Here is a 27,992-nt window from a genome sequence, read left to right on the forward strand (position 1 = left end):
CTGAGTCTGCCACAGGCTGGGCAAGGGGGCAGTAGGTAGATCAGTACTATTCACACATTCCTAGGGCAGTTCCTATCTTTTTTGAAACTACCCTCACCTTAGGCAGCTGTACCAAAGTGATGTTTTGTATCCTAGTTCGGGAGTGACTGATCCTCAGGAAGGAGGATTATTATCTCTTTGAAGTCCAGCTAATAACTTTAATAGGTTAATTATATTTGATGTTTATGATGACTGCCTGTGCAGAGCTATAGTCAATGGGAGTCATTCAGCATAGCTCAACCCTCCCCCACCCCACGCAGACTGCTCTTCGTAATTATGATTTTGTTACTGGAAATTACAACATAGTGTATTCTTTCTTCCAAACCAGGAACACCGGGGAAAAAATCCAGTCAGACACAGAACTAGTATTACAGTACATACATAATATTCCAAAACATCTTGTATAACAGTCTGTCTGTGACATTACATACCAAGAAACTGTGTGTATATATCTCAAAAGTTCAGCACTTGTTATAAGGTTTTTCTTCCAACAATTTCAAAGCACTTTACAAACATTAGAAAATAATCCTCACAATACCTATGTGAGATAGACCAGGATTATTAGTCTCATTTTCAGATGAGGAAACTAGAACACAGAGAGGGCAAGTGACTTATTCAAAGTCAAACAGGAATTTAGTGGCAATATCAAGAAAACAACCCCCATCTCCTGTGTTTTACTTCTACATGAAAATTTATATAATAATTATAGTAAACTTTTGTGCAAAGCATATGTAAAGTAACACTTCAGTTAAAATTTGGCCCCAAATTTAAATTGTATAAAAACAAGCTAAATCAATAGAAACATTCAATTTTATTTAAAATTATAGTGAGTGAATAATATCCAATTCCAATGGAAATGTTATACAAATAAACATTCCCCTGCAGTGTTTGCAAACCAGACGTTACCTTACTGGGACTCTGAAAGGGAAACGGATGATAAACACAAATGACAATGACTTAACTGATTCTGAGTGTCCAGGCTGAACGACATGCAAAAAGTAAACAGCATAATAGTGACAAGTAAAACAGGCGTTTATTTAGAATCTTCCCTGTTGATTACCTAGATGCTATTAGTAACGCAAGTACCGATATAGGTTTGTTTTCAGCGTATGATTTTTTTTTGTCAACACAGTGTCCTTGTGTACTAACCAAGAGATGGCTGCATAGCGTTTTTGGACCAGAGCAAGAAGAGAAAGAAAGATTAAAATAGGCTCCTGCTCTTCTAAAGTGACAGATAAGGAAGAGGACTGTAAGTGCTGCGGCAACTTGATCTGTGGCTCGGATCATCACTCAGTAGTTTTTAGGACTATTGTTTTCTGGTTGGGGGGTCTGGTATGATGTAGATAAAAAGAGGAAAAATACTGAAGCAGGAAGGACTCGGACCTCAATGAAATTCAGTCTGCCAGTGGGAGGAGGCTGCTGGAGGAGCTGAGTGGCAGTCACGTGCAGCTAATGCTGCTGCAGTATCTGTTAATCGCTAACATGAGGCTCTGGGCTCTGCTGCTGTCAGACGCCAACGCTTCCTCGCTTCACTTGTCCCCTTCGGCCACAGGCCAGGAGAGGTGCGTATGCGGCTATGAAACCAACTCCCCACTGACGCCTTCTCAGAGCAATTTGCACCTTCCCAGCTGGCTGCTATAGGTACGTGGGTTGACGCGCACGGGCTATTGGCATCAGGTGTCCTTGTACTTTGCAGAGATGCTAACAAGATCGCCCTGTGTAGTTTGCTGAGGGGCAGGTTATATAAATAATGTGTGAGGGCTACCGCTAAATAAGTAAATATATCAGTTTCTGTAGGTGGTGCTGCTCTGGGGAAATAGCTAAGCGGTCATGGAGGAGAAAGGCACAGGAGCAGACTGCGAAATGCAGTTTTTCTATTGTTATCCTCCAAAAGGTCAGTTTGTGTGCAGCCCCCCTTTGGCATCTCACTTCCCAGAAGGTTGGGGAAAACTCGGCAGTGAAAGACTCTGTGAAGCTACCTTTAGGATGTAGAGAGGGGGAACAATTTCCTTTCTTCATGTATCCATGACATTGTATAGCCTCTTTAGAGTGCCAGGCTGCCACACTTTGAGTGAAGCTTTGAGAAACATGAGTTGTTAACTTTATAAATGTTTAACTATTTTAAACATGGATACCAAAGTGAGTGATTCCTTTAAAATTACCTGCAAATAGATCAGACTTAATATGCTTACTTTTTGTGCTTTAAGGAAAGGTTCTAGCTAACTATGTAAAACTGTTTCTATGGTAATAGTGTTGGTACTGTTGAAACTGTACCTAAAACCCTACAATATTTCCTAATTGTTACTTTCCTTACAACTTTTCATGGCTATAACATTTTTTAAACCCATAAGTGCTTTTCAGTGTGTTGGCACTTTCAGTCATGTATTGTAAGACTACCTTATTGGTGACTTGGAATAAAAATACTTAGCAGTGATCATCCTAGATGATAGGACTATGGGCTTTGCTCTTAAAAGTTTTCAAGTACAAAGAATGAAAAAGTTCACTATCTAAATACCATGTCTAACTGTCTTTTTTCATAATACTTCATTTAAAAAGAAACTGAAGTTGAGTTAACCCTATACAAAGAGATCCAAAGTTTTGTCAGAGTTTTAATTCTAATTGCTTCTTGTGGCTCTGGGCATTGTAGTACTGACTAACTAGTCCTGCTCTCTCTACCAATGTATCTTTCTCATTGACGTCAATGGCAGTATGTGTGGAATACTTGTTTTTTTTTTCTCTTACCTTATGTAAGATCTGCCCCCTGCTTGAAGACCCATGTAGCATTATCAAGAGAATTTCAGGCCCTAGTATGTATTCCCCTAACCATTATAGAATCCTTCCTAGGACTTTGGATGTGGCGGTTATGAGATGGAAGCCTGCAACATGGTCTTAAAAGATCAACAATAAAATGACTTGTATTGCTGGAAGGAGACCTGTAACATCTGTGTGTTGAAAACTTTTACCATTCTGAGCCATGATGGAGCCTTGAATATAACCAAGTGTGAATAAAAGTTATTCTTCTAGCCATGCTTCCTTCCCCTGCCCCCTATAATTGGTTTATGACCTCCAAAATCATAAGTGGAGTTCTTAAAGTAACTTCCTTTACTACTAATGATGGTAGTGTGGGAGATGGAGAGACTCTGGCAGTGCTTGTTTATGAAGGTGTGATTGTTTGATCTAAAATATGGGGTGTGGGGGGGCATCAATGCAACAAGCTTGTTGAGTGTTGGTACCACTGCTGGTCTGCATGCAAGTTAATAAAGTGAAAAATAATTGTTAGTAATTGAGTATGGCCTACTCCGTTCTGAAAATCTCAGTGGGGGAGAGGAGATATAGATATTTCAATTGGCCACAGAAACCAAAAATCCTGTATCACAAGGAGGATGTACTGCCTTTAAGCCAAGATGAGTAAGATTTAAGAACTGTCAAAACAAATTTTGTTAAAGGACATTGGAATCCATCATGTACACTAAAACCTGCAGCAATAAGAGCCCTCAAAACAGGAACTTATAATGAGCAGTTTTGAATATAGCTCTATTGTTGGTCCTAGTAATAATTTTCAACATTAAGAAACTATATGCTTTTCAGGCCTTTTTAATTACTTTCCTACTCTCTGGAGAATTAATACCATGCAGACCCTTGTATACAGCTCAGTACAATGACTTAATGCAACAACTGAAGGAAAAACTAATTTGTAATGACTTATAGTTGGATATTGGATATAAATTGTGAATGAAGGAGAATTTTCTAGCACATGTAGCTTTAAAACTTGATTTGTCTGTTTAAAATGTCTTTCCAGTATATTCAAAACTCAGATAAGAACAGGAGAAGCAAATCTAATTTCACGATTTAATGGAAACAAAATTCTGTCCTTTTGTTGACCTATTTAAAATAAAAATGTTTTTGAGTGTAGCATTACAAGCTCTTCACTTTGACTCCAGAACACCACAGTAAGAAGCTTTTGTGCTGAAGAATGTAATAAAGAATTGAATCTCTTCTCTTCTCTCTAACATTTGCGTGATGCTCTTTACCATGTTTGGCTGCGGTCTTAGCAAGCTTAACAGAAAAAAGTCCTGTCACTGCATTTATGCTAGGTCCTATTATAGTACTGTCAACCCCCATCATTCAGAAATCATGAGTCAGGCCCTGCAAAATCATGAGATTAAAAACCTCACAAACCCCTCCACACCTTTTGAAAAGGAGAATTGGCATTTGAAAATGCTATAGGTCATTTAAACTTGAAATAATTAGTCCTGGCCTTTGGCCTGGTTCTACTTTTTAGACAGCAGGCTTGGAGATGTAGGGGTAGATAACAAGTACCCATAAAAGCTGATGACATACTACAAATGTCCTTCTGATTTATTTCCCTCTGTCTAAAACTTATCTCATATTTGTGGTTTTGGTGGGGGAAGAATAGAGCTTTTTTGGCAATCAATTCAGTAATCCAAAGGGACAAAAATGTCACTTGTCAATCATGGTCCTAATATTTTAATCTCCAAATTCAATGTCTTCTCAAAACTTTGTTAATTGAGCCAAGATATTGCTGTAGTTCTAAAGAATACATATGATATGTCTTGCTATTTGTGCAATGTAGCATGCAAATATATTTAACCTGCTTGTAATCAGTAGACTAAAATCTTAAGCATTGTGTGTAATAAGTTATCTGCTGTTTACTGTACTCGTGCCTGCATGTTTTTCCAATTGACTTACACAATGGCTTTTTTTCTTCCAGAAATGGAAAATGCTGCAGTGGTTGTAAGCAGCTGCAGCTCTCATGATGATGAAAATCTTTACAGCTACAAACACCACCCATCCATTTCACAGGAGCTGCTTTTGGAAGACCAGCTTAGAAGGAAACTTAAATTTTTTTTCATGAACCCATGTGAGAAATTTTGGGCTCGGGGCAGAAAACCTTGGAAACTTGGGATTCAACTTCTAAAAATAGTGATGGTTACCATCCAGGTGAGTTACTTTGGGAGCTGGGGCTTTCTTTTCACTCCATGGATACAAGATAGGAGGAAGGCAACTGATAAATATTCTACTTGCTGTGGCACAACATAACAGTACCAACTCAGGCTTCTCTTAATAAGCAACTTTGGAAGCCTTGGAAATATGGTACATGTTGCGTGGTATGTGCACACCTCATTGAGAAAACTCACACACACACACACACACACACACACACACACACACACACACACACACACGTATGTCAGAGTAGAATTTAAGTACTCTCTCAATCTTTTCCTTCTCATCCAACTTTAAAGTTTAGTTTGCTAGACCAAACCTTTGTTGTTTGACTAAACTGTCATTATCTGCCTCTCTCTCTCCTTTCCTTGTGGAGAAAGTTTATGCGCTAATTCCTCTCCTATCTTAGTCTTCAACCAAAGATCTTCCATAATTTCTGCTTATGGAGTGCAGAACCTAGTGACTTTCTGCTGTGAAAGCAAGAGTGTGGAGGACAATGGTCCCACAAGCTGCAAGAGTAAATTCCAGGAATCTTTGTTTCCTTGATGAAACACTGGTGGGCTCTGTGTGCATATATGCTCTACTTTATTTTTTTTATATTACTTTTACTGCTATGTGTTACATGGATTGTCTTCCTCTTGTATAAGCTAGAAATTGGGAATGGGAGGACCTAAATTGGAAGTAAACTAATGTTGAGCCACTGTTTCCAGGGAAACATGCCCATACATGAATAACTTGAAATCTTTATCATCTTCTCATTAGTGTGTGTTTTACATGTGTAGCCCTAGGGTGATATATTGAGATGATGCACCCTTTAATGCCAGAATTACTGGTAATCTAGTTATCCTCATGTAGAAATTTCACTTCCAGGGAACATCAGGTCTGCAAAATCCTCCTTTAGCCCAGTGACTGTTTTATTTCCTGGAAGTCTCTTCTCTATTAATTGGCAGTAAAACCACTAAAGGGAATTCTGGGCTCCTGTTAAGCCTATATAAAACTCTTCTACGTGTCTCTTCCTCCCCAGGGTAATACTTGTCAACAGGATCTTGTGCTAGCTAATCAAAACGTTTTAATGAACAGTTAATTAACTTCTAATATCTCTTTAAAAGCTGGTTTGGGTAATTGCAGAATGCTGTGCTAATGCTGCTTTTTTACCTGAGTGCAAGAGGTTAGACCAGTACATTTCCTCTTCTACATCATCCCAGGGTGACTCTCTCTTTTTTTTTTGTTTTTTTCTTGCTTGAAAGCTCGATCTGGTTATACCTTGTAGCTGTTTGAGTTGAGTCACTCTGGTATTTCTTGCTTTCCAAAATAACCTCCGACTATGACTGTCAAAACATGTGTAGTGACTCATTTGTAGCTTGGCTAGGAGATGGGATGGCCCTTCCTCCCCTGCCCGCTTCCCCAAAAAAAAAAAGCTGTTAGTCCTGCCTCTATCTGGATGGGAAATGACTTTCCAAACACAGGAGGCGGTTGTACCTACACTGAAGGAATGATCTTCTAGGCTATGTATTCTTTAGAGAGGAGTTTGAATTTCCAACATGTGTCCTGTCCTTTTCTTCCCCTCCCCCCAAAAAAGAAGCTGGCCGTGTGAGCTCCATTTCTAGTAATAGTCTAATCCAGCCATGGCTGTTGAGAGGGGTTTCTGTGCAGAAGAGGGAAGGTAGTTTACTGTAAGCCTTTGCAGTTCCAAAGGAAAATTGGGCTTTTAAACATTTTTCTCTTTCTTTCTCCCCCCACTCCCTCAGTTAGTAGTTTTTGGGTTAAGCAATCAAATGGTGGTTGCCTTCAAGGAGGAGAACACTGTGGCATTCAAGCACCTCTTCTTGAAAGGATATACAGAGAGACTGGATGATACCTATGCTGTATACACACAAACAGATGTCTATGACCAGATCTTCTTTGCAATAAACCAGGTAAAAGTTTCCATTGTGTGGAAGTAGAGCAAGAACTGACAGGGAGTTGAAAGGGATTTCAATTCCAACAGTCTCCTCTGTGAGCAAGAGTCAGGCTAACTGTAACCTTAATAACAAGAGATTTGTAGAAGCAAGGAGTGTGTGAGGCGAGTGAGAGAGAACTGTGTGAAGTTGTTGCGACCTTGTGTAGATAAATATGGAATGTAGATTAGAGTCTAAATAAGTGAGGAAACTAAGATATCAAGATGACCAATGTATAAACAAAATGCAGCTGTTGCTGCTTATTGTATGTAACACAAGGTATAAATGCTTGCTGTAATTGTTTACCTGTAGAGAGACCTGCCTAGGAGGGGAAAGCCCTGTGTCCTAGTGCACTCTCTCCCTCTATGCAATTGCTTGAGAAAAGTATCCGACTTTGCTGCACCCAACCAGAGAGTGAGAACTGTTTTTCTCTGACAATTGCAATATGTCAAGTACATAAAGCATAGGAAAGAACCTGTAAAACGTAACTTAAATCAAGTAATCTCACAGAACTGCAAAATATCTAAAGCTGGTGTCTTAGAAAAAGAGTTGAGATTGAAATAAAACTGGTAGTTTTTTTTTTTTTAAAGAAAGAAATTGAGCTAAAAGCTGGAAGAATTTCCCATTTCCCAACTTCTTTGGGAGTGTTGGAAAGGGAGAAATTGACAGGAGAGAAGGTTGATGTTTTCTAAATTAAGAGGGCAGAGTATCAGTGAACAAACTTGTACTCTTAACTGTGGAGTCATTAACATAACTTAAGTGTCTAGTAATTTTACAAAGTCAATAGTAGATATTTTTTAAATAGTCTGACTCTACATTATTGCCAAATCTTGAGCTCTTTATGAAAATGATATAGGATTGATCACTGATATTCTACAAATGTAGAGTCATAATTGGAGTGTGCCACTTTAGAACTGTATGGTAGATTATGTACTATATAGTAGTAATACTGTCCTTCGTTGTAAATTCAACTACAGTCGAACCCATTTATCTCGACCTCGGTTAACTTGCCAATCGTATTAAGTCGACATTTTAGAAGTGGAACCGCCAAACTCCCTCTTTGTCTTATCGGTTTCTCATCAGTTATGTCGATTCTTTAATCTCGCCGAACCCTAATATCTCGAGCACAGAAGAGCGCCGAATTTGCCACTTACCGGTAAACTACTAACTCCGGCGGCGGCCCCGCCCGCCGGTCCCGCGGTTCCCCGCTTCGCCGCCCGCCCGCCGGCCCCGCGGTTCCCTGGTCCCCGCTTCGCCTTATCTCGATCATCGGTTATCTCGACGCTTTTTGGCAAACCCCTAGGCTGGCGACATAACAGGGTTCAACTGTAAATCCATTAGTCTATAACTGGTGTTAAGATGACTCTTTCTTCAAGTTAGGGAATGATTTCATGCTGAAGTTGAATTAAAATGGGTATGAAGGAGGAGACTTCCTCAATTTAAAACTAGTGTCTCCTCACTATCAGAGGAGACCAAAATTGAATTTCCTGACTAGTCTCTAGCTTGCTGGGCAAAGTATGAGTACTGGGGGAAGTGGTAAACTCAGTCTGGGGGAAGGGAGTTTGTCATTCAGCTGCAACCCATCTGGATGAATGTTGTCTCATTCTTTGGGGAGTCTTATCCAGCCATCTACAAAGCGAACAATGTGGGAACATATCTAGGAGAGAATCTGAATTTTGCTAGCAGGTCTCTAAGACTTTCTGGGCTGGATGATGGGGAGGGATTCAAATAATTCTTTCCCTGTGGAGACTAGAGGAAAAGCAATTGTTTTTAATTGGAGTAGTGAGCTGGGGAAGAGAGTGGCTATGTTCTCCGATCACTGGAGATAACTCTCTGGCTCTACTTCTGGCTGAGAGCCTCCATTTGTTTTTCCAAATACTAAGCAAAAAGACCTATCGCTTCTCTAACAGATTCAATAACTTACATTTGACTATAGTTTTTTTTTTTAAAAAAAAAAATCTAAATGCTACAAGGAATGCTTGTCACCGAACAGTTTCTTTTGGCACAGTTGCCCTTTGGGATAACTAGATAGAATGGTCCACTTTCAAATGGGAGGTTCCCCTTTATCACATTCAAATGTGTTTGCATTTTGGAACCCAGAAGTGGATTATGGGCCCAGATACATGTACTTGTCTCTAAATACCTCACCTTGGTGGTGCTAAATGGGGCTATATCAACAGCACAAGATCACTTTTTGAATTTAAGTGCAACCCAGGATCTACCTCCAAAGAGAATGCAAGAATAACAGTAATGGCACAAACCCAAACACTCTGAGGCCCTTCCCAAGGCCATGGCCATGCCCCTGCCCTGCTCACACTATTTCCCCCCTCCCCCTCTGCTGCTCGCTCACTCACTTTCACTGGGCTGGGACAGTGGGTTGTGGGAGGGGGTGCAAGCTCTGGGCTGGGGCCAAGGAGTTCAGAGTGTGGGAGGAGCTCTGGGCTGAGCCTGGGGCAGGGTGTTGGGGGTGCAATCTCAGGGAGAGGGTGTGGGGGAGCTCAGGGCTGAAGAAGGGGGTAAGGGTGCAGGAGGGGTTGTGGGGTGCAGGCTCTGGGATGGGGCAGAGGTTTGAGGTGCAGGGTCTGGAAGAAGTTTGGGTGCAGGGGGTCTGGGGTAGAAGTGCAGGAGGAGCCTATACACTGGACCCCTGCTGGGCACCCCTTACCTCAGGCGGCTCCTGAGCAGCAACAGTGCAGTGGGGCTCTGGCAGTCTCCCTGTCTGCTCTGGCCCTGCACTACTCCTGGAAGTGGCTGCCATGTCTGACAGCAGCTCTGCGGGGGAGGGACAAGTGGCTCCACACTCTCTGCCCCTGTCCTCAGGCACTGCCCCCACAGCTCCCATTGGCCAGGAATGGAACTGCGGGCAATGGGAGCTGCAGGGGCGGTGCCTGTGTATGGGAGCAATGCATGGAGCCACCTGCTCCTCTCGCCCCCAGGAGCTGATGGCGGTGGCTTCCGGAAGCAGCGCGGGGCTAGGGCAGGCAGGGTGTTGGCCGTAGCCCTGCTGTGCCGCCAGACTGTTAGCGGCCGAACTCCATGTTTGGCTGCAGGAGGGTTGGCAACCCTATCACGATTGACTGGTCAACTGTGGAGTCGCTGAGACTGAGACCATCAGAGACTCCACATCGACTGCCAGAGGCTCTGCGATCAACTGGTTGGTGACCACTGATGCAAACTAATACAGCTTCTACAGGAGAGACTGAGGGAACCCCACATCTGAATATCCTATAGGCTGTGGCCCAGTGATTAGAGCATTCATCTGAAAGATGGCAGATCCCTGTTCAAATCACTTTTCCTTCTCAAATGAAAGGGAACTTGGGGGTGTAGTGAGGCAGTGTGGCTCCCTGCTGCCCCGGAGGGGGAGGAGCCCATCTGGAGGCTGGGGTGGGCGGAGCTAGGGAGCTTTGAGCCCGCCCCTCAGAGGGTCAGGCGGCAACCCGGAAGTATAAAGGCCGGCCCTCAGCGCTCAGTAAGGCCAGAGCCACTGGAGAGGCCAGACATCTCCAGTCTAGCCCAAGACTGGGAAAACCCCATGGCCCAAGGCGGCTGCCAGGACTGGCCGGGCCTGTTCTGTGCCCGCTACCTGGAGGAGTTGCCGGACCTGCCGCTCACTGAGGAAGCTATGGTGCTGGACCTCCCAGAGGACAACCCCCTGACCCAGGTACCACCCAAGGGGGAGTCCGGAAGTTGCCCGGGGGCAGCTGACCCTAGTCTGGCTGCGGCACTGCCAGAGCCCATCTCAGTATGTTGCGGCCAGGATCCCCACTGACTAAACAGCGGGTCTTCTGCTGCTGCTAGGACCCCAGGCTGGGATGCAGTGGACTAGGAGGGCCTGCATCCCCCCTGCCACCCAACTCGTGGGTGGTAGTCTCCCCCTGTCCCAGGCCTTTGGAGGCTTGGGGCCTACTATTGTTGCTCAGCCCTGTCTGAGGGCCTGAGTTCTAACTCTGCCCTGCCCTGACCTAGGGCCTGGGCTTACGGTGTTCATTCCAGTATTGCAAAGGCTGCTGAGGAAGACCCCGTGGACAGACTAATTCCCCAAGCATCAACTGCGGTTAGTGAGCCGGTGTGGCTCCCCGCTGTCTGGAGGGGGTCGAGCCCTGGCAAACCCTTGTACAGGGGTCTCCCACATCACAAATGAGTACCTGAGCCACTGGGCTAAGAGTTATGAGGCAGGTCGTCTAGTCTAGTGTAAGTTTACCTATAGGGGACCAATCTGGTAGGTGAGCTATGAAGGCACTTTCTGGATTGAGCCCCACAGGTGAATTTGGAGGATGGCCTGTGTTTCCTGGTTTGTGCATTGCTGTGTGTCCAGAAGTCTTGCAAGGGGCTGCAGTGTGTGTGTGTGTGCGTGCGCAGAGAGACCTTTCCTGCAAGTTTGTCGATGCCTTCTAACTTTAGGCACCTAACGGGCCCAACAGCAGCTGAATGGGGGTTCTATGAATCCCAGTGAGGCCTGATTCTGAGATTTTTAGGTGCCCAAGTCCTTTTGTGAATCTAGCCCTTAGCTGCCAAAGAACAACAATTCTCTCATTCCAAACTTCTGGGCAACTGTTTGAGGGATATGATCCTATTTCTTAAATATCTTACAAGACTGTCATTTTAAGATTCAAGGGGACAACGTATGATACTGTCTGCCTAGAAAAGTCAGGATAGTGCCATGGCTAGGGAGCTAGCCTAGGACTTGGGAATAGAGTTCAAATCTCTGCTCTGCCACAAACTTCCTGTGTGACCTGGGCAAGTCATTAAGCCTCTATTTTCCTCTGTTTCCCATCCTCCCTCACAGGCATGTGTGAGAGTATATAGGTTGGACTGTGAGGCACTTGGATACTACAGTAATAAGTGCAGGGGTGAAAGTAACTTACAGGACTTACCGGTACTGCTGGAGTCCTGAGGGGGGTGTGGTCTCAAGATTTAAAGGCCCTGGGGCACTGGCTGTGGCTGGGAGCCCCAGGGCCTTTAAATCAACCACGGGCTCCCAGCTGAAGAGGTGGCTGGAAGCCCCCCCCCCCCCCCAGGCTCAGGGGCAAATTAAAGGGCCCAGGGCTCCTGCTGCCGGGGGAACCCTGAGCTTTGCGGGGCTGGGGCAGGGATTGAAAGGGCCCAGAGCTCCTGCGACTGAGGGGAGCCCCAAGCCCTTTAAATCCCAGCCCCAGTCCGGCTGCCAGAGCCGCGGCCAGGATTCAAAGGGCTCTGGGCTGCCTGCAGCGGCAGGGAGCTCTGAGCCCTTTCAATCCCCGCTGTGGAAGCCGCTGCAGTCCAGCATGGCATACTGGCTCTTGCCGGTATGGTGTACCATACCGGACCGCCTTACTTTCACCTCTGAATAAGGGCCATAGATAGAAAAAATATATATGTATATATTTTCCTAGAGTTGGAGGAAACAGACCTGGAGACAAACTGTGTGTGAAGAGGGAACAACCTGGTCTGCTATGTGGTGGGCTGGACCCCAGTATAAATTTGAACTGCCAAGAAGCCAAAGTTGCAGCAGAGGACTGGCAAGACTATTGGAAAAACCCAAGCCACACCCTCCTATGCTGGAAGCAGGGAAAAGCATGGTATAAGAACTGCTCTGGCTACTCTAGGGCATCCCAGGGTCCTGTATGTTGAGTAACTTTTCCAGAGTCAGATATGCTAGGTCTATGGCCAGAATGTGCTAGCGTGGCTGCTTTTTGTAGCATCACCATCTCACGTGAGAGGATCTGTGCACTGTACCTCTAGGATCAAATGAAATACTACTGTCAAACCAAATGGCTAATTTTTATGTCAATTTTGACTAAGCAACAAACTACAATATTGCCATATGCCTGGGATAAATCCTGAATCAGATTGACAGATGAAGGCCTTCAGTGACTACTTGGAAAAATCTGGTACTAGTGATCTTCATGCCCCAGTGTTAAACATTTTGAGGCTGTTGCCTCCAAGTCTTATCAGTATGCTTTTCTTGTCTAATGGCTTTAATGCAAGGATTTCCAAGTGCTTTAAAAATAATGAATTAGGGTCATCCTAGGGATTTGTAAAGAGAGAACTTTAACAGAAAATGCTACTTGTTTGTTTAGGATCTAATCTGGAACTTTTTGTCCAAGCAAAACTCTCTTGAAGTTAGTGGACAAGTCCAGCTGAGGAGTGTGGCGTAGCCCTTCTGAATTATTTAGGTGACTTTTTAAACAATGAGATGGTTATATTCTACATTCAAACGAATACTGATTGTCTGTCTTTTTCAGATGTAGCAGCCTAGGCGTGACTTGACAGTTTGACTCTTATTGTTCTGACTTAGTACTTACAGCTGCGCAACATATCTGTTGGAAATCATGCTTATGAGAGGAGAGGGGCAGAAGAAACAGCTATGGCAGTCTGTCAACAGTTCTACAAGCGAGGAAGCATCTGTCCTGGAAATGACACCTTTGATATCGACCCCAACATTGAAACTGGTGACACACCTACTTTATATCTTGTCTGAACTCTTTATTTATACTCAGTAAACTTTTTGGTTTTCAATTTTTCCTCAAACCTAATCAGTATTTTATAGTTGTATTAAACGGTCACAGAATCTACAAATGTTTCTCTTCACAAAAATCTAGAACAGATTATGCTGGATCATGTAGTCTGTCTTTAAACTTATTGTAACCTAACATTTGTGAAACGTGTAAAGCTTTGTAACTTTTAAAATTACTTGCAATTCTAATGCCCTTATGTTGAGGGAAGTAGCACTAGCTTTAGCCAATGCTATTGGTATTTTGACTGACTTAAAGGCTTTTCTATGGCATCCATCACCATATTATGAAGCCTCTTGCATTTATTAATGCATTTACTAATCCATTTACCATCACAACATCCCTGTGAGGTAAAGAAGTAAATAACTAATGTTAATTCTTCAAGTGTGCCTTGGGTCAAGAATGAATTGAGCTGGAGTGTAAAAGTCCATAATCTTGCAAACTGATCTCTAAAATGACTGATCTATTTGAGAGAGAGTGCTATTTTGACTTTAGTCAATAACTTTTATGCCCGCTGGGGGGTTGGTAGTTGAATTTGTTTCAAACTGACACTGAATCCATCTAGTGTTTGTGCTTCTTTCTTCATGGCAGAATGTTTCTATGTTGAGCCAATGATGCCTTTGGAAAACAGAACACTGGGAAAGCACAAGTTCAATTTCACTCTGGACTTCCATAGGTGAGGTGGAAGAGTGTGTGTGTGTGTGTGTGTGTGTGTGTGTGTGTGTGATTCTAGTACTATGAAAAGCTAATTCAAACTTGCCTTCCAGACTTGTAACAGTACAGCTTACCTTTAAACTGAAAGCAATCAATCTCCAGACAGTTCGTCACCATGAACTCCCGGATTGTTATGACTTTACTTTGGCAGTAAGTGAATACTTCAATGTATTTTGTATTCACCATAGTAAGAATTCTTGCATATGTTGATACCTTCATAGGGGGTGTACTATACATTACATATTCAAACATGGTTGCGCACCAGGGCTCGGTTATCATGGTGAGTGGGTCGAGGGGGCTGCTACAGCTTACAATAGCCTATAAATAGTCGAAGGTTGGTGCTGTGGGAACCACAAGACATTTTGCCAACCTTTGTTGATAGGCTCTCCTCTTAAACCATTAACCAAATGCTACCAGACAGCAACTATAAGAAATTAAACCTCCGCCTTTGAGCGCACAAGTATAGTTTTAAAAAAACAACTTTCTCTTCTCTCTAAAGAGCCTGCTAGGAATGGTTATGTGAAGTTCAGACTAGAATGGGATTGTAATTTAAATTATTGATTTAATTTATATTCCAACAAATAGAACAGAGTAATTATAGCAAATAACTAATCAGACTACCTTTTTTCTGTTAGTCAAATTTATGTATGTAAATATGTATTATCTTAGTGGAAATTTCCAAGCTTCCTAATTTTCCTCCTAAGACTATTATGGGTCATTGTTATGAAATATATAAAATTTCTAAGCATTATATAAGCACCTGTAACTTTATACAAAATCTGTTCTTCACACAGATAGTGTTTGATAACAAAGCACATAGTGGAAGAATTAAAATAAGTCTGGACAATGATATTGCCATCAGGGAATGTAGAGACTGGCATGTTTCTGGATCAAGTAAGTAACAACTAAGTTAAAATACTTTAAGGCATCCATAAATGTTTTGAACTCTTGTCATGTTTATACAGAATCCATCCACTCTGGATGGGGTTTTGTTCCATCTTCTCATCCTCTTTCATTTTCAACTTGCCAACTAATATGGGGAATTATGTAAAGCAGGAAACAAGGGATGAAAATAAATGGTCTATTTTGAGACTGGAGAGAGGTAAATAGTGGTGCCCCCCAAGCATCTGTACAGGGATGAGTGCTGTTTAACATGCTTATAAATGATCTGGAAAAAGGGTTCAACTGTGAGGTAGCAAAGTTTGCAGACAATACAAAATTACTCAAGATAGTTAAGTGCAAAGCTGACTGCGAAGAGTTACAAAGGAATCTCTCAATCTCTGGGCAACAAAATGGCAGATGAAATTGTGTTGATAAATGCAAAGTAATGCATATTGGAAAACAATACCAAATAGACACAAATGATCTAAAAGAACATTTAGACCTCCCCCCTCAAGAAAGATCTTAGTAATTGAGCAGGCATGGTCATACCACTATCCACAACATGCAGCAGTGGTCAATAAAGCTAAGAATCCTAGGAAACATTAGGAAAGGGATATATAATAATAGAAGAAGAAAAATCACAGTGCCACTGTATAAATACATGGTATGCTCACACTTTGAATACTGCATGCAATTCTAGATGCCCCATCTCAAAAAAGATGTATTAGAAATGGGAAAAGGTACTGAGAACGACAACAAAAATAATTAAGGGTAGTGAACAGCTCTCATCTGAGAAGAGATTAAAAAGACTGGGACTGTTCGGTTTAGAAAAGAGATGAATGATAGTCTATACAATCATGAATGGTGTGGAGAAAGTGATTAAGGAAGTGTTTATTCATTTGCATAACACAGTTTCACTTGGTGACCCTTGGGTCTTAATAGGCAGCAGGTTTAAAACAAAAGGAAGTACTTCACACAACACAGTCAACCTGTGGAACTTGTTGCCCTGTCATATTGAGGGCTAAAACTACAATGGAGTTCAAAAAATAATTTGATAAGTTCATGGAGGATAAGTCCATCAATGGCTATTAGCCAGGATGGTCAAGGATGCAGTCCCATGCTCTGAGTGTTCCTAAAGGTACATCTACACTATGGGATTATTCCAATTTTACATAAACCGGTTTAGCAAAACAGATTGTATAAAATCGAGTGCGCGCGGTCACACTAAACACATTAAATCGGTGGTGTGCATCCATGGTCCGAGGCTAGCGTCGACTTCTGGTGCGTTGCACTGTGGGTAGCTATTCCGTAGCTATCCCATAGTTCCCGCAGCCTCCCCCGCCCCTTGGAATTTCTGGGTTGAGATCCCAGTGCCTGATGGGGCAAAAATCATTGTCGCAGGTGGTTCTGGGTAAATGTCGTCAGTCACTCCTTCCTCTAGGAAAGCAACGGCAGACAAGCATTTCGCGCCTCTTTTCCCTGGATTGCCCTGGCAGATGCCATAGCATGGCAATCATGGAGCCTGTTTTGCCTTTTGTGACTGTCACCGTATGTGTACTAGATGCCGCTGACAGAGGCGATTCAGCAGCGCTACACAGCAGCATGCTTTTGCTTTTGCATGACAGCCGAGATGGTTACCAGCCATACTGTACCATCTACCATACCATAAATTGGTAATAAGATGATCATGGTTACCAGTCCTTTTGCACTGCACCATTTGCTGCTGTCATAAGTGCCCCTGGCTGAGATCAGCCAGGGGCGCAAAAGCCAAAATTGGGAATAACTCCCTACTTTTTGGTATCTAAAAATAGAATCAGTCCTGCCTAGAATATGGGCAAGTGTACTAGAGAACCACTGTATCATAGAACCAGAGAGCACAGCTGCTCTGTCAGATCCAGCAGAAATTATGAGCTGTATGCTATTCACAGGGGGTGCTCCTGCAACAACCCCACCTGTTGATTCCGTTCTTCCCCCAGCCTTCCTGGGCTACCATAGCAGTGTCCCCCCACTTGTGTGATGAAGTAATAAAGAATGCAGGAATAAGACACAGTGACTTGTTAGTGAGAAATGAGTGGAAGGCAGCCTCCAGCTGCTATGATAGTCCAGACAGGACATTAAGCAGTGTGGAGGAGAGGAGCCCAGCATTCCGCTGCTAGTCCAGGGACAATTGAATCCCTTCTTTACACATGAAGGGCGGGGGCTGATGGAGCTCAGCCCCCTGTTGCTATGATGAAGATGGTTACCAGCCATACTGCACCATCTACCAGGAAAAATAAGGAGCTTTTTACACAGGCGCCCATGATAGACCTCACTGAATGCTAGTCGGCATGGTTACCAGTCCTTTTGCACTGCCCCATGTGCCAATAGGCTGATGGTGCAATATGGCTGATATCCATCGTCATCATCAGCCACCCATGGCGCGGGGGGGAGCAAGGATGTTGGTGTTGACTGCTGCAGCATTGCGTCTATCTGCAGCATTCAGTAAAGATAGGGTGACATGTAAAAGAGTCAAGAGAGGATTGTTTTCCCTTTCACTTCTGGGGGGTGGGTAAATTGCCGAGCTATGCCCTGAACCACCGCAGACACTATGTTTGACCCTAGAAGCATTTGGAGCTCAGCCAAGAATGCAAATGCTTTTCAGAGACTGCAGGCACTGTGGGATTGCTTGAGTCCTCCAGTCCCCCCTCCATGAGTGTCCATTTGATTCTTTGGCTTTCCATTACGCTTGTCACGCAGCAGTGCACTGAGTCCCTGCTATGGCGTCTGTGTGGAGATTTTTTAAAAATGATTTTGAATTTCGTCTTTAACGGAGCGCTGATAGAACACTTGCCTGCCCTTACTGCGATCACATCTGCATGGTCCATGCTAGAGCTCTTTTTTTATTTTGATTTCGGACTGCATCACCACCCGTGCTGATTGGAGCTCCACGCTGGGTAAACAGGAAATATTCAAAAGTTCACGGGGCTTTTCCTGTCTACCTGGCCACTGCATCCGAGTTCAGATTGCTGTCCAGAGCGGTCAGTGGTGCACTGTGGGATACCGCCCGGAGGCCAATACCGTCAATCTGCGGCCACACTAACCCTAATCCGATATGGTAATTCCGATACTAGCGCTACTCCTCTCGTTAGGGAGGAGTACAGAAACCAGTTTAAAGAGCCCTTTATATCGATATAAAGGGCCTCTTAGTGTGGACGGGTGTGGCGTTAAATCGGTTTTACGCTCCTTAAACCGGTTTAAACGCGTAGTGTAGACCAGGCCTAAGCCTCTGACTGCCAGATGCTTGGACTAGAAGACAGGATGGGTCACTTTACAATTGCCCTGTTCTGTTCATTCCCAATGAACCATCTGGCATTGGCCACTGTTGGAAGATAAGATACTGGGCTAGATGTATCCTTGACCATACTGAGTTAAATTGTTTTTATGGACTTTTTAGTACAAAAAGGCTAGCACTATATAAGTCTGCCAGAGCTGAATGATAGTGGTGGAAAAGTAAAGCTGGTTCTTATATAATTCACTTTTTTATTCTAACATGTGCAAAGGCTGTATCCAGTAAACTTCCTCACCTGTATTAATATGGAGTGGCTAGAAATATACCTAAATGTTGTTAGCATGTGTAACTGACCGTACCAAGGGTTTGATTTAATTGAAATCAAGTTGTGATGTGATTCATACCAACGGTACCTAACAAATATCTTAAGTACTTGCGTGCATTATAAACCAGTTGGGGCAGGGATTGTCTTGTACAGCAGGTACCGCATGTTGGAACTTAATGACTATATTTCAAACCAGCTTAAGATTAGTAGATATTAGAGCTGGTCAAAACACTTTGTTTGACACTTTGATCAGAAATAGCCTTTCTTTAAACCAGAAACTGTTCATAAATGGCTTTTTGTCAAATGTCATTTCTTTCCTCTCCCTCCCCTTTTTGCCACTAAGTGCCCCAGTAGGGTGAATGAGATCCAGGTTTTTACTTTTCCACTTTAACTTTAGAAATTTTTGGACCCCCCCCCCCCAAAGTCAGTGGCAAAAGGAAAAACTGGGGGGGGGAGGGAGTTTTTTTTAAAGGGGCAGGGAAGAAAAGAGACCCATCCTGGCCCTCAATCTATTGCATTCAGTGGAAAAGGGGGAGTGGAGAGGACAATGAAACACAATAGTTTTCAAAAACTTCTGTTTGTGAAACCTTTTTGTGTTCACGTTTTTCCCTGCTTCAATTAGTCCTATTAGCTGCATTTCACCAACTAGTCACTAGATGGCATGCTAGCCCAAATGGATCATGCAGTGCTGAAAGAAAGTGCTTTATATCAGACTTGTGTGATAATCTATATTAGGATGTGGTGCCCTGTTTAAAATGTGCCTCACACTAACATTTTTACAGGTCAATCCAGGAGATTCTTTTGTACTTAATCTCAAATCAGTGGTGAAACATACTAGTCAAGTTTACTTGTTTTACAAGTACAGCCAAAAAAACCCAAAAAACCCAAACACAATTTTTTATCCATTTGAATTAAGTTGCAAAAATTGCTCAAATGTGAGTACATAGCTACATATATGGCAGAGATTTTTGGATATACAAAAAGTCAACATGTATCTTTTGTGGAATGGTGCAGCAGGTACCATCTTGAGGTCAGATAGCACTTCAGCACCCTATTTTTAGATTGATAGCTTGCTTGTTTCAAAACCTGCTTGGATTAATAAGCAGTTGTAGAGTCTTTTGTGTGTTACAGTGGTTTTTAGAGACCAATGTAATCACTAGAATACCTTTTGTGGGAGATAGGGGTTGTCTAAAGCAAGCATCCTGTTTTTAGTACTGGAACTTTAATCCTTTTCTGATGGTTATCTGGCTTCAAATATATTAGTTTTATAGGAAAACGCTTGTATAAAATGTCTTAACCCTTTAACATAGTTCTGGTGCAAACCTTCGTCTGCCTAAATGTCTTGATTGTGTCTCATTCTTAATATACACTTTTTATTAAAAGCAACATTGGTTAGAGTAATTGATGTTCAGCACAACTTGTACTACTTGGGTCTTGACTGCCTGTGCAGCTGTGTACCAGTTACCTGCATTGCTCTGGGAGAGGAAGGATGGTTCAGTGGATAAGACACTGGACTGGAACTGAGAAGATCTGGGATCAGTTTCTTACTGACACTGAATGTCTATTTATTTAAAGGCTTCCATTCCTGTCGCTGTAAAATGAGGAACAGTATCTCGTGCTCCCATGGGACACTGGAGACGCCTCTATTATGATGACATGGGGTTATTTTAAGACAACTGCTTATTTTCAAGAAGATACTGTAAAATCATGTTGGCTTGTGATCTAGGAAACCCATGGAGTGGTTATAGGTCTTCTAAATGAGAAGCACTAGTCGAAGTTTAATACCGTTAATATTTGCAGTCAGTGTAATGCATGACTGTCTATACAGCTGTCTTTTAGATCTGTATAAATCTAAATTGCAAATACACAACAGAAAAATGTAATTCTACCGTGTTAGCAACTATGTATTTGCTCCAAGATACAAATAGTATTCACATGACTGTCTCATGCCTTCAAGCACTGACAAGGTCAGTAAAACGTGCTATCTGTACAACTTGCTCAAGAATGCCAGTAAAGAACTAAAAATATTCTAACCAAAGCTGAAAGCTGTTTCCTTTTGAATCTGAATTTGCATGTCTTCTTTGCACAGGAAGGCAGGAGATACATTAATACTGAAATAACTTGCCAGATGGCTTGCCTTGTCTTGGGCATAAGTGCAATATACTGGTTTGTTTAAGCCTACAACTTGGTGAGTGGTGTTCTAGCATACTGAGATGCTAGATCAACTTCATGCTCCTATCTCTAAGCTTTAATGGGTGAAACTCTAAATTATCTTAATCCAAACTGGATATACAGAGTGATTCAGACTTGAGTTAAATGGATACTCTTAGACAGGCAAAATCCATTGTGTTTGTGCACAATTATAAACATGTTTTGGGTTTTTTGTTCTTTTGCAGTACAAAAGAATACTCATTACATGATGATCTTTGATGCCTTTGTCATATTGACTTGTTTAGCCTCATTGATCCTCTGCACACGATCAGTGGTTAAAGGATTTCGGCTCCAAAGGGTGGGTATAACTTATCCTAAGGAATGCTTTTGAGATGTTTAAATTTAGTTTGACTGTAGCTGCCTTTCCTTTTTTTTTCTCTAGGAATTTGTAAGTTTTTTCCAACATCATCATAAGAAAGAAGTATCTTTCACAGATCAAATGGAATTTATCAATGGGTGGTACATCCTGATTATTGTTAGTGATGTCTTAACTATTGTTGGCTCCACACTAAAAATGGAAATACAAGCTAAGGTAAGATGTTCACCTACTAGGTAGAAGCAAAACTGTTTTTGAAATTCCATCCCAGTCTGAATTCTCGAGTATAGCCAAGCAATACCCCCTTAAGTTTCCAACTAGTGGGGACCAAAAACAAACTTTCTTTGTTAGGCATTTCACTTCAGGTGAGCAGTGACTGGTCATTAGAGTTTAGAACCCTGAATATCCTTAGACACCCATCTGCCTATTCTCTTCACTCTTAAGAAGTTTAACCCTGTCTGCTTTCCCTTTTCCTCCTCCCATGTAGTGCCAGCTGTACTAGATATAGATGTGGCTTTTCAGTTTAGAAGTGTATGTGTAACTTTCTGTGCACCATTGTACAGTACCTACAACTGGCTTGAGGAAAGGAGGTAGTTCTCAAATATCTCTTCACTGCAACTCCAGCTCCCAATCTCCAGCAACTGCCAGGCCGATGCCTGCTTAACTTTCAGTCTGCAAGAGTTCTGAATATTTCCAGTAATGGGAACATCTCTGCTACAGTACATGACAAAATAGACTTGCACCCTCTCACATTCGGAGTTAGATGTGTACAGTCTCTGCTACCTTGATACCTTCTCTAACCAGTTCTGGTGCTACCACTTAAGCTTTTGGACCATGGTATTGCTATTTATATCTGAAACTACTTGCTTCCATATTAAAAATAATTGTAACAGAAGTTAGAGAGACCAGGTGGGTGAGGTTAATCTTAATGGACTAGTCAAAGTTGATATTTACTTGTTAATATTTCTTTTGCTCTTATAGAAGTGCCTATCCCAGAGTCTAGGTGCTCAATTTCTAAAATAATTATACAAAAATGCAGTGATTTTTTTAATAACCCATGTCCAATAAGAATCAACCAAGAACTGCAAAAATATTCCCTCCTGAAATACCCTAACCTTAACCTAATGCTACTTGCCCCCAAAACTCTAGCAGATTAGCTTTGCAGCATGCCTGTAAGCTTTAATCCAAGTTGACCAAAGAATAATTCTGAAGAACCAGTTGGTGGTGCTGATTACTGTTTTTAAATTATCCTTGCAAAGTACCCAACTACCAATTATAGGAGCTATATGCTCCATTATTAGAAATAAAAGGAAGGTAAGAAGTAAATACAAAAATGAATAATTCATTTATGGTCTGGGGAAATCCAGGTATATGAGCAAGAAGGAATATATCTGATTGCAAGATTTCATCCACTGTGCTGTTTTCTTATTAAACAGTTTTGGTAAAAACTGGGATTGTGGGGTTCATCTTTCTAAGACTCGATATCCTATGTAATCGGCTCAGAAGTAAAGCAGAGGTATCTCATTGCAAGTCCTGCAAATTTAACCTGGGATCTGAATAAACATCTCTTCCTTCTTGTAAACTGTCTGAAAGTTCTGCCAGCCAAATTACACCTTGTGCAACCCTTAGCTACATTTATGCAAACTTGCTGAAGATGAGTGCAGCTTAACAAATGACGTAGCTGATAGATAACACAAGAAGGAATGGAGTCCACCCAACTGTTTGCTCTACTGGTTCTGCAGGTTTAACAGGAATTAAAAAAAAAATACTGAAAACCTTCTGTCACTAAAGTGAGCTGTTGTGTTCTTACTCAGATCTGATGCTTAAATATAGAATCATAGAATATCAGGGTTGGAAGGGACCTTAGGAGGTCATCTAGTCCAACCCCCTGCTCAATGCAGGACCAATTCACAGACAGATTTTTGCCCCAGATCCCTAAATGGCCCCCTCAAGGATTGAACTCACAACCCTGGGTTTAGCAGGCCAATGCTCAAACCACTGAACTATCTGTCCCCCATATTTTTTTGCATTGTTGCCTTTCAAAGTAGAACTGCAGTTAAAAACAGGCTGATGGATGAAAGTAGACCAAAGTGCGTAGGTAGTGCTGACAGAATGGAAAAACTGGTGGAACACAAACGAAATCTAGTTCTGTGATCATTTAGCTTCTAAAAACTGAAGTATCTTTCTCCTTGGTAACTTCCTAGAACTGTGGCACTTGTCTGAGCTACTTGTTGGTTAGACCTGATTCTTCCTCTTACATAAAGATCTATATTGCTTACGCAGGAAAATACGTTTCTCGGACATGATGGCTATATTGTCTATTAATCACATGTGAGATGCACTACATTATTTAAATACTTTCTCATTTCTTGCTTTCATCTATATAATCTAGTAGGGTTTTGCCCACTAAACAGAATTGGTTTTGGTCAGTATTGGAATGGGAGATGGAGGCTTTCAAGGAAAATTAAGTGTTTCTTGGCAAATTGTTGTAGCAATGACTAAATCATAGGCTAGCACAAAAAGGGAGACTTCTAGTCCACTGTATGGTTTTAACACTTTGTTCTTTCCTGTTCGTTTTATATATACAGAGTCTGACAAGTTATGATGTCTGTAGTATCCTCCTAGGAACTTCCACCATGCTTGTGTGGCTTGGAGTTATTCGATACCTAGGTTTCTTTCAGAAGTATAATGTAAGGATCTCCTGGGATCTCCATGCTGTTGGTATTTATTTTATTTGTTGTTACCACACAACTGTAACAAATATCTGGCAGGATTCTAACTGTTAATATTGGTTTCTGCAGCTGCTTATTCTGACACTACGGTCAGCATTGCCCAATGTCATTAGATTCTGCTGTTGTGCTGTTATGATCTATCTGGGCTATTGTTTCTGTGGATGGATTGTACTGGGGCCATATCATGTTAAGGTAATATAATATTTGAGGTTTTTAAACCAGGGTTGTAATGTGGTTACATGGGGGTTGCAAGCTGGCAGCTCTGTGGGGCTGACAACCCAAGCCCCCAACAAATTACCCCCCCTTTTAATTTATTGGGGGGGGTCATACTCAGTGTGTGAGAAAGGGATCATGAATACAAAAAATTTGAAAGCCACTTATTAAACTGAATGAATAGAATTAATTCCAAATATTTTTCTAAATTATAAATTACCGCTAAGCATCACAATTTCAAGGCTTTCTCCAAGATGAAAGTCTTTAATAATGTAAAGCCTTACTTATCATAGTTTTGAAGGTTGACCAAGTACAATGTTGTCTTGATCACTTTTCTCTTCACTATTATGAGAGTCCTGAGTCAGAAGTATGGCCAGATTGATTCCTAATCACAAGCTGGGGCTGTCTATGCAATGTTTTGAGAAATAACTTAGTCTTGTGCAAGACTAACTTCCATTTTCAAATTTTTCAGATTTTTTTTCTTAAAGGGATAAGAACTAAGGCACCAAAGTCAGCATGTCTTGCTATTAGTTCACAGCTGAACCAATCTGAATCTGTGAAGACAACTAAACATCTATCTAGAGAGATTCTACCAGTGCATGTTGTCGTATCTGTTTGCAATGCTATATCCTGTATTCTCTCCCTGCTATGCCAGGACCTGCCTGTAGCTACCTTTTGGTCTACAGGTCTCTACACAAGGAAGGGTTGATTGGGTTACAGGATTGGTTGGGTACAGTGCCTCATGCTTCTTGTAAAGAGTCTAGGACAGCTGAGGCATCAACATTCAACAGCTCTTCACTTATTTTAAAATCAAGACTGAAGCAAACAGTAACTCGGTACTAAATGTTTGGTTTGGTTTGGTTTCCCCTTCTCTTCTAGTTCCGGTCTCTGAACATGGTTTCAGAATGCCTTTTCTCACTGATAAATGGAGACGACATGTTTGCCACATTTGCAAAAATGCAGCAGAAAAGTTACTTGGTTTGGTTATTTAGTCGGCTTTACCTCTACTCCTTCATCAGCCTGTTCATCTATATGGTGCTAAGTCTCTTCATTGCACTGATCACAGATACATATGAAACAATTAAGGTAGGCATGGTCTCTTTTTTCTTCTCTATTTCAGAAGAAAAATGCAAGAATGGTTTGCATGTTCAATTGTGATATTAATACAAAACCCATAGAATTCAGTGCTGTTGCCAGTACATGTACCTATCTGGTAATTAAAGTTGAAATATGAATAAAAATTTACAGAAACTTTTCTACTGGAAGCGCTAACTTTCAGCAGCTACAGTATTGCTAGTTGATCTCACTGGCTAGGGAACAAGCATAATGGTTTGGTCGTGCATCCAGACTTTACAATGTATTGCAAAGCACTGAGGTAGATGAGGTAATATGCTCTAAATTCATGTACAAATTTAGAACTTTCTCTCCTAAAATGTTAGTTTCCAGACATCTTTGATCACTAACTTAAGGAAGAGTGACTAAAATATTAATGAGAATTGTTTAACAGATTCTCTTCCCACCTTGCCCTAGTTTTGACAAAACCAATCTGCCTTCCTATCCCCAACTTTCACTTTAAAGGATTAAAATCTATCAGAATATTTCTGTACAGTGTCTACTGCACTTCAGAATGTCCAGTCTTCTAAATCCCGTTTTTACACAATTGTGTGTTTAGTGTTGAGGGGAAGGATTTAAATCTTAGCAAGACTATATACAACAATTCAGCTTTGTATTGTGACTAATCTTCAGCATTACCAGCAAGACGGCTTTCCAGAGACGGAACTCCATGACTTTATATCGCAATGTAAAGACCTACCAAACTCAGGCAGATACAAATTAGAAGAGGAGAGTCCTGTGTCTATCTTCTGTTGCTGTAAACGGTAGGCATCTGGCTTAATTTGCCTGCCTCTTACTAAGGAGCTATATAACATGAAATCTTGGTGAGCTATGGTATATCAGAAATAGTTCTTAACTGAGAGGCTGTGGATTTCTAATGCTTTAGGAGTCCTGCACTATCATACAAATCAGCTATCCTCTTCAACTGGATTATGTTATGAAATACTGCCAAAGATATGTCTAACTTAAATTATTCCAGGCCTCAAATATTGGAATCAAAGCAGCTATTCAAGCTTCTGCAATAGATTACTGTCCTGCACTAGTGGCCAGACCAGACTTTCGAGTCTGCTATTGCCTCTAACTAATGGCCCTGGCTCTTTAGTTTTAATAGGGGTTCTTGCAGTTTGGATCCAGAGATTACATGTTCCCCACAGATGCCCTATCCAATGGAGGTGTTAAAGTTAGGGGCCCATCTGAGGATTTGGACTGTAAAATCTGTAGCTTCAACTCAGGAATATTCATAGACTCTTACCTGTTTTGTGCCAAGGACTTCATATTTGTCTGTACCACCTTACTGAGTAGTTTAGTCACCTTGTACTGTGTGATCTTTCTGTTCCCAGTAGTAGTATCATCGGCCATTAAGGACTGGGTCTGAGTTATTTTGAAGACTCCAAATTAACTACATCAAGTTAAAATTGTTACTTTCCTGCAACTAGCTCACAACTTTCTTTCTTGAAGGTCCTAATGAAGATATTTACAAGAATGTGGGAATGAATTCTGGAGACTTTTTTTTAAAAAACAGCACACTAATCACAAGAACCGGATAGAAAAAGTGCTTGGAAAATTCCTGAACTTAAAGCTCAAACTTTCTTTTCTTTTAAAATAGTACAAACTTGTTACAAAAGTTTGTGAAACTTGAACCTCTAACTTATCTCTAGTTTAGGTTGTATTTTTCTAAGCATATGGCTCTAATTGTCTCCTAGTTAGAATTGATGCAAAGGGCATTATGAAACTGGCTATGCATAGTGATCTGGCTAGACTATCCAACAATATTTCTCCAATAGATCCAAAAGTTAAACAGTTGAACAATGGTAACATCAAACAAACTGGTCCTCAACACTACAGGCATAATGAATGCTAATCCATACATATACTGAGTTACAGTACTACTTACCAAAGGCCTTTGGTTTCTTCAGATTTTCTATTTACCTGCAGTAATATTAAAATCAACCCAAACTGAGTTTCAGTAAAACACATTAGATAAACTGCCCCTGGAGATAGTGTAGTGGATTAACATAAATGTTCAAATCTGGCTCAGGGCATAAACTAGCAGGCATTTGTGTGAATAAGCCATACCACCTGACATGACTGGTAGTCTCTTCTCTGAGAGGCCAGAGTACATGGACAGGGCAGATTGGGCTGAGGTGTGGTGGCAGAGCTGAATGGGGGAACTTTACATAGCTTATTAAACACACCACTGGGTAGGACCAGGCATGTAGCCTTTCACTTCTCTTAACAGAATGCTGACTTACCTCACCTTTATTCTTTAAAAATGTAAGGGAGAAAATAAACATAAGAGCAACAACAGTACTTCCAAAATATCCATTTTTATTTAAATGTTCCCCTAGTACACAAGACCTTAGACTATTTTTGGAATCTGGAGTCTAAATTAGATGTATGGAGGCTTTGATGCCCAAATATTGGAAAGTGGGTATTTGATGGAGCTATTATCTGCTGCAGTCAGAAAGGTGGTCTGTGGAATTTTATGATACAGTACTTCAAATATTATAATTCTGAGCTCTTAAGCAGTCAGTCCTCTTGCTTTGGAACCATATTTTTATGGAAGCTTTTTTCTCCATAATCTGTTCACTTGGGAAGCAGAATAAAAACGGAGGAGCATATTTTAGATTGCACACGTAAGAGCAAAAATCCTATAGGTGTAGTAAAATGTACAGTGAAATGTTTATGTACTATGTACAAACTTGGAAGACATTAAACATGTTCTGTCTGTTTATATTTTGTAGGAAAGTGCTGAAATAAACATTTGCAATTGAAGTAAA

General features: G+C 41.6%; 1 protein-coding gene across 3 annotated transcripts; it reads left to right on the forward strand.

Annotated features, from left to right (window-relative positions):
* The first annotated feature begins 1,780 nt into the window (after nt 1-1,780).
* Nucleotides 1,781-27,992, forward strand: MCOLN3 (mucolipin TRP cation channel 3). Of its 3 annotated transcripts, none has more exons than XM_039486319.1 (14): nt 1,781-1,933; nt 4,772-5,001; nt 6,756-6,923; nt 13,222-13,375; nt 14,030-14,114; nt 14,206-14,302; nt 14,947-15,046; nt 21,024-21,136; nt 21,221-21,370; nt 23,743-23,871; nt 23,956-24,078; nt 24,979-25,185; nt 25,846-25,976; nt 26,671-27,992. In XM_039486319.1, exons 1-14 carry the CDS (start codon nt 1,870-1,872, stop codon nt 26,675-26,677), a joined length of 1,758 nt encoding a protein of 585 aa, XP_039342253.1. In that variant the 5' UTR covers nt 1,781-1,869; the 3' UTR covers nt 26,678-27,992. The 3 variants fall into 3 exon arrangements, 2 of the variants coding, with proteins under 2 accessions (XP_039342253.1, XP_039342254.1); XM_039486320.1 differs by having other exon boundaries at nt 23,743-23,844; XR_005584081.1 differs by lacking the exons at nt 25,846-25,976; nt 26,671-27,992 and having other exon boundaries at nt 23,743-23,875; nt 24,979-25,115.

This window comes from Mauremys reevesii, linkage group 8 (genome assembly GCF_016161935.1).
Source record: "Mauremys reevesii isolate NIE-2019 linkage group 8, ASM1616193v1, whole genome shotgun sequence".
NCBI lineage: Eukaryota > Metazoa > Chordata > Testudines > Geoemydidae > Mauremys > Mauremys reevesii.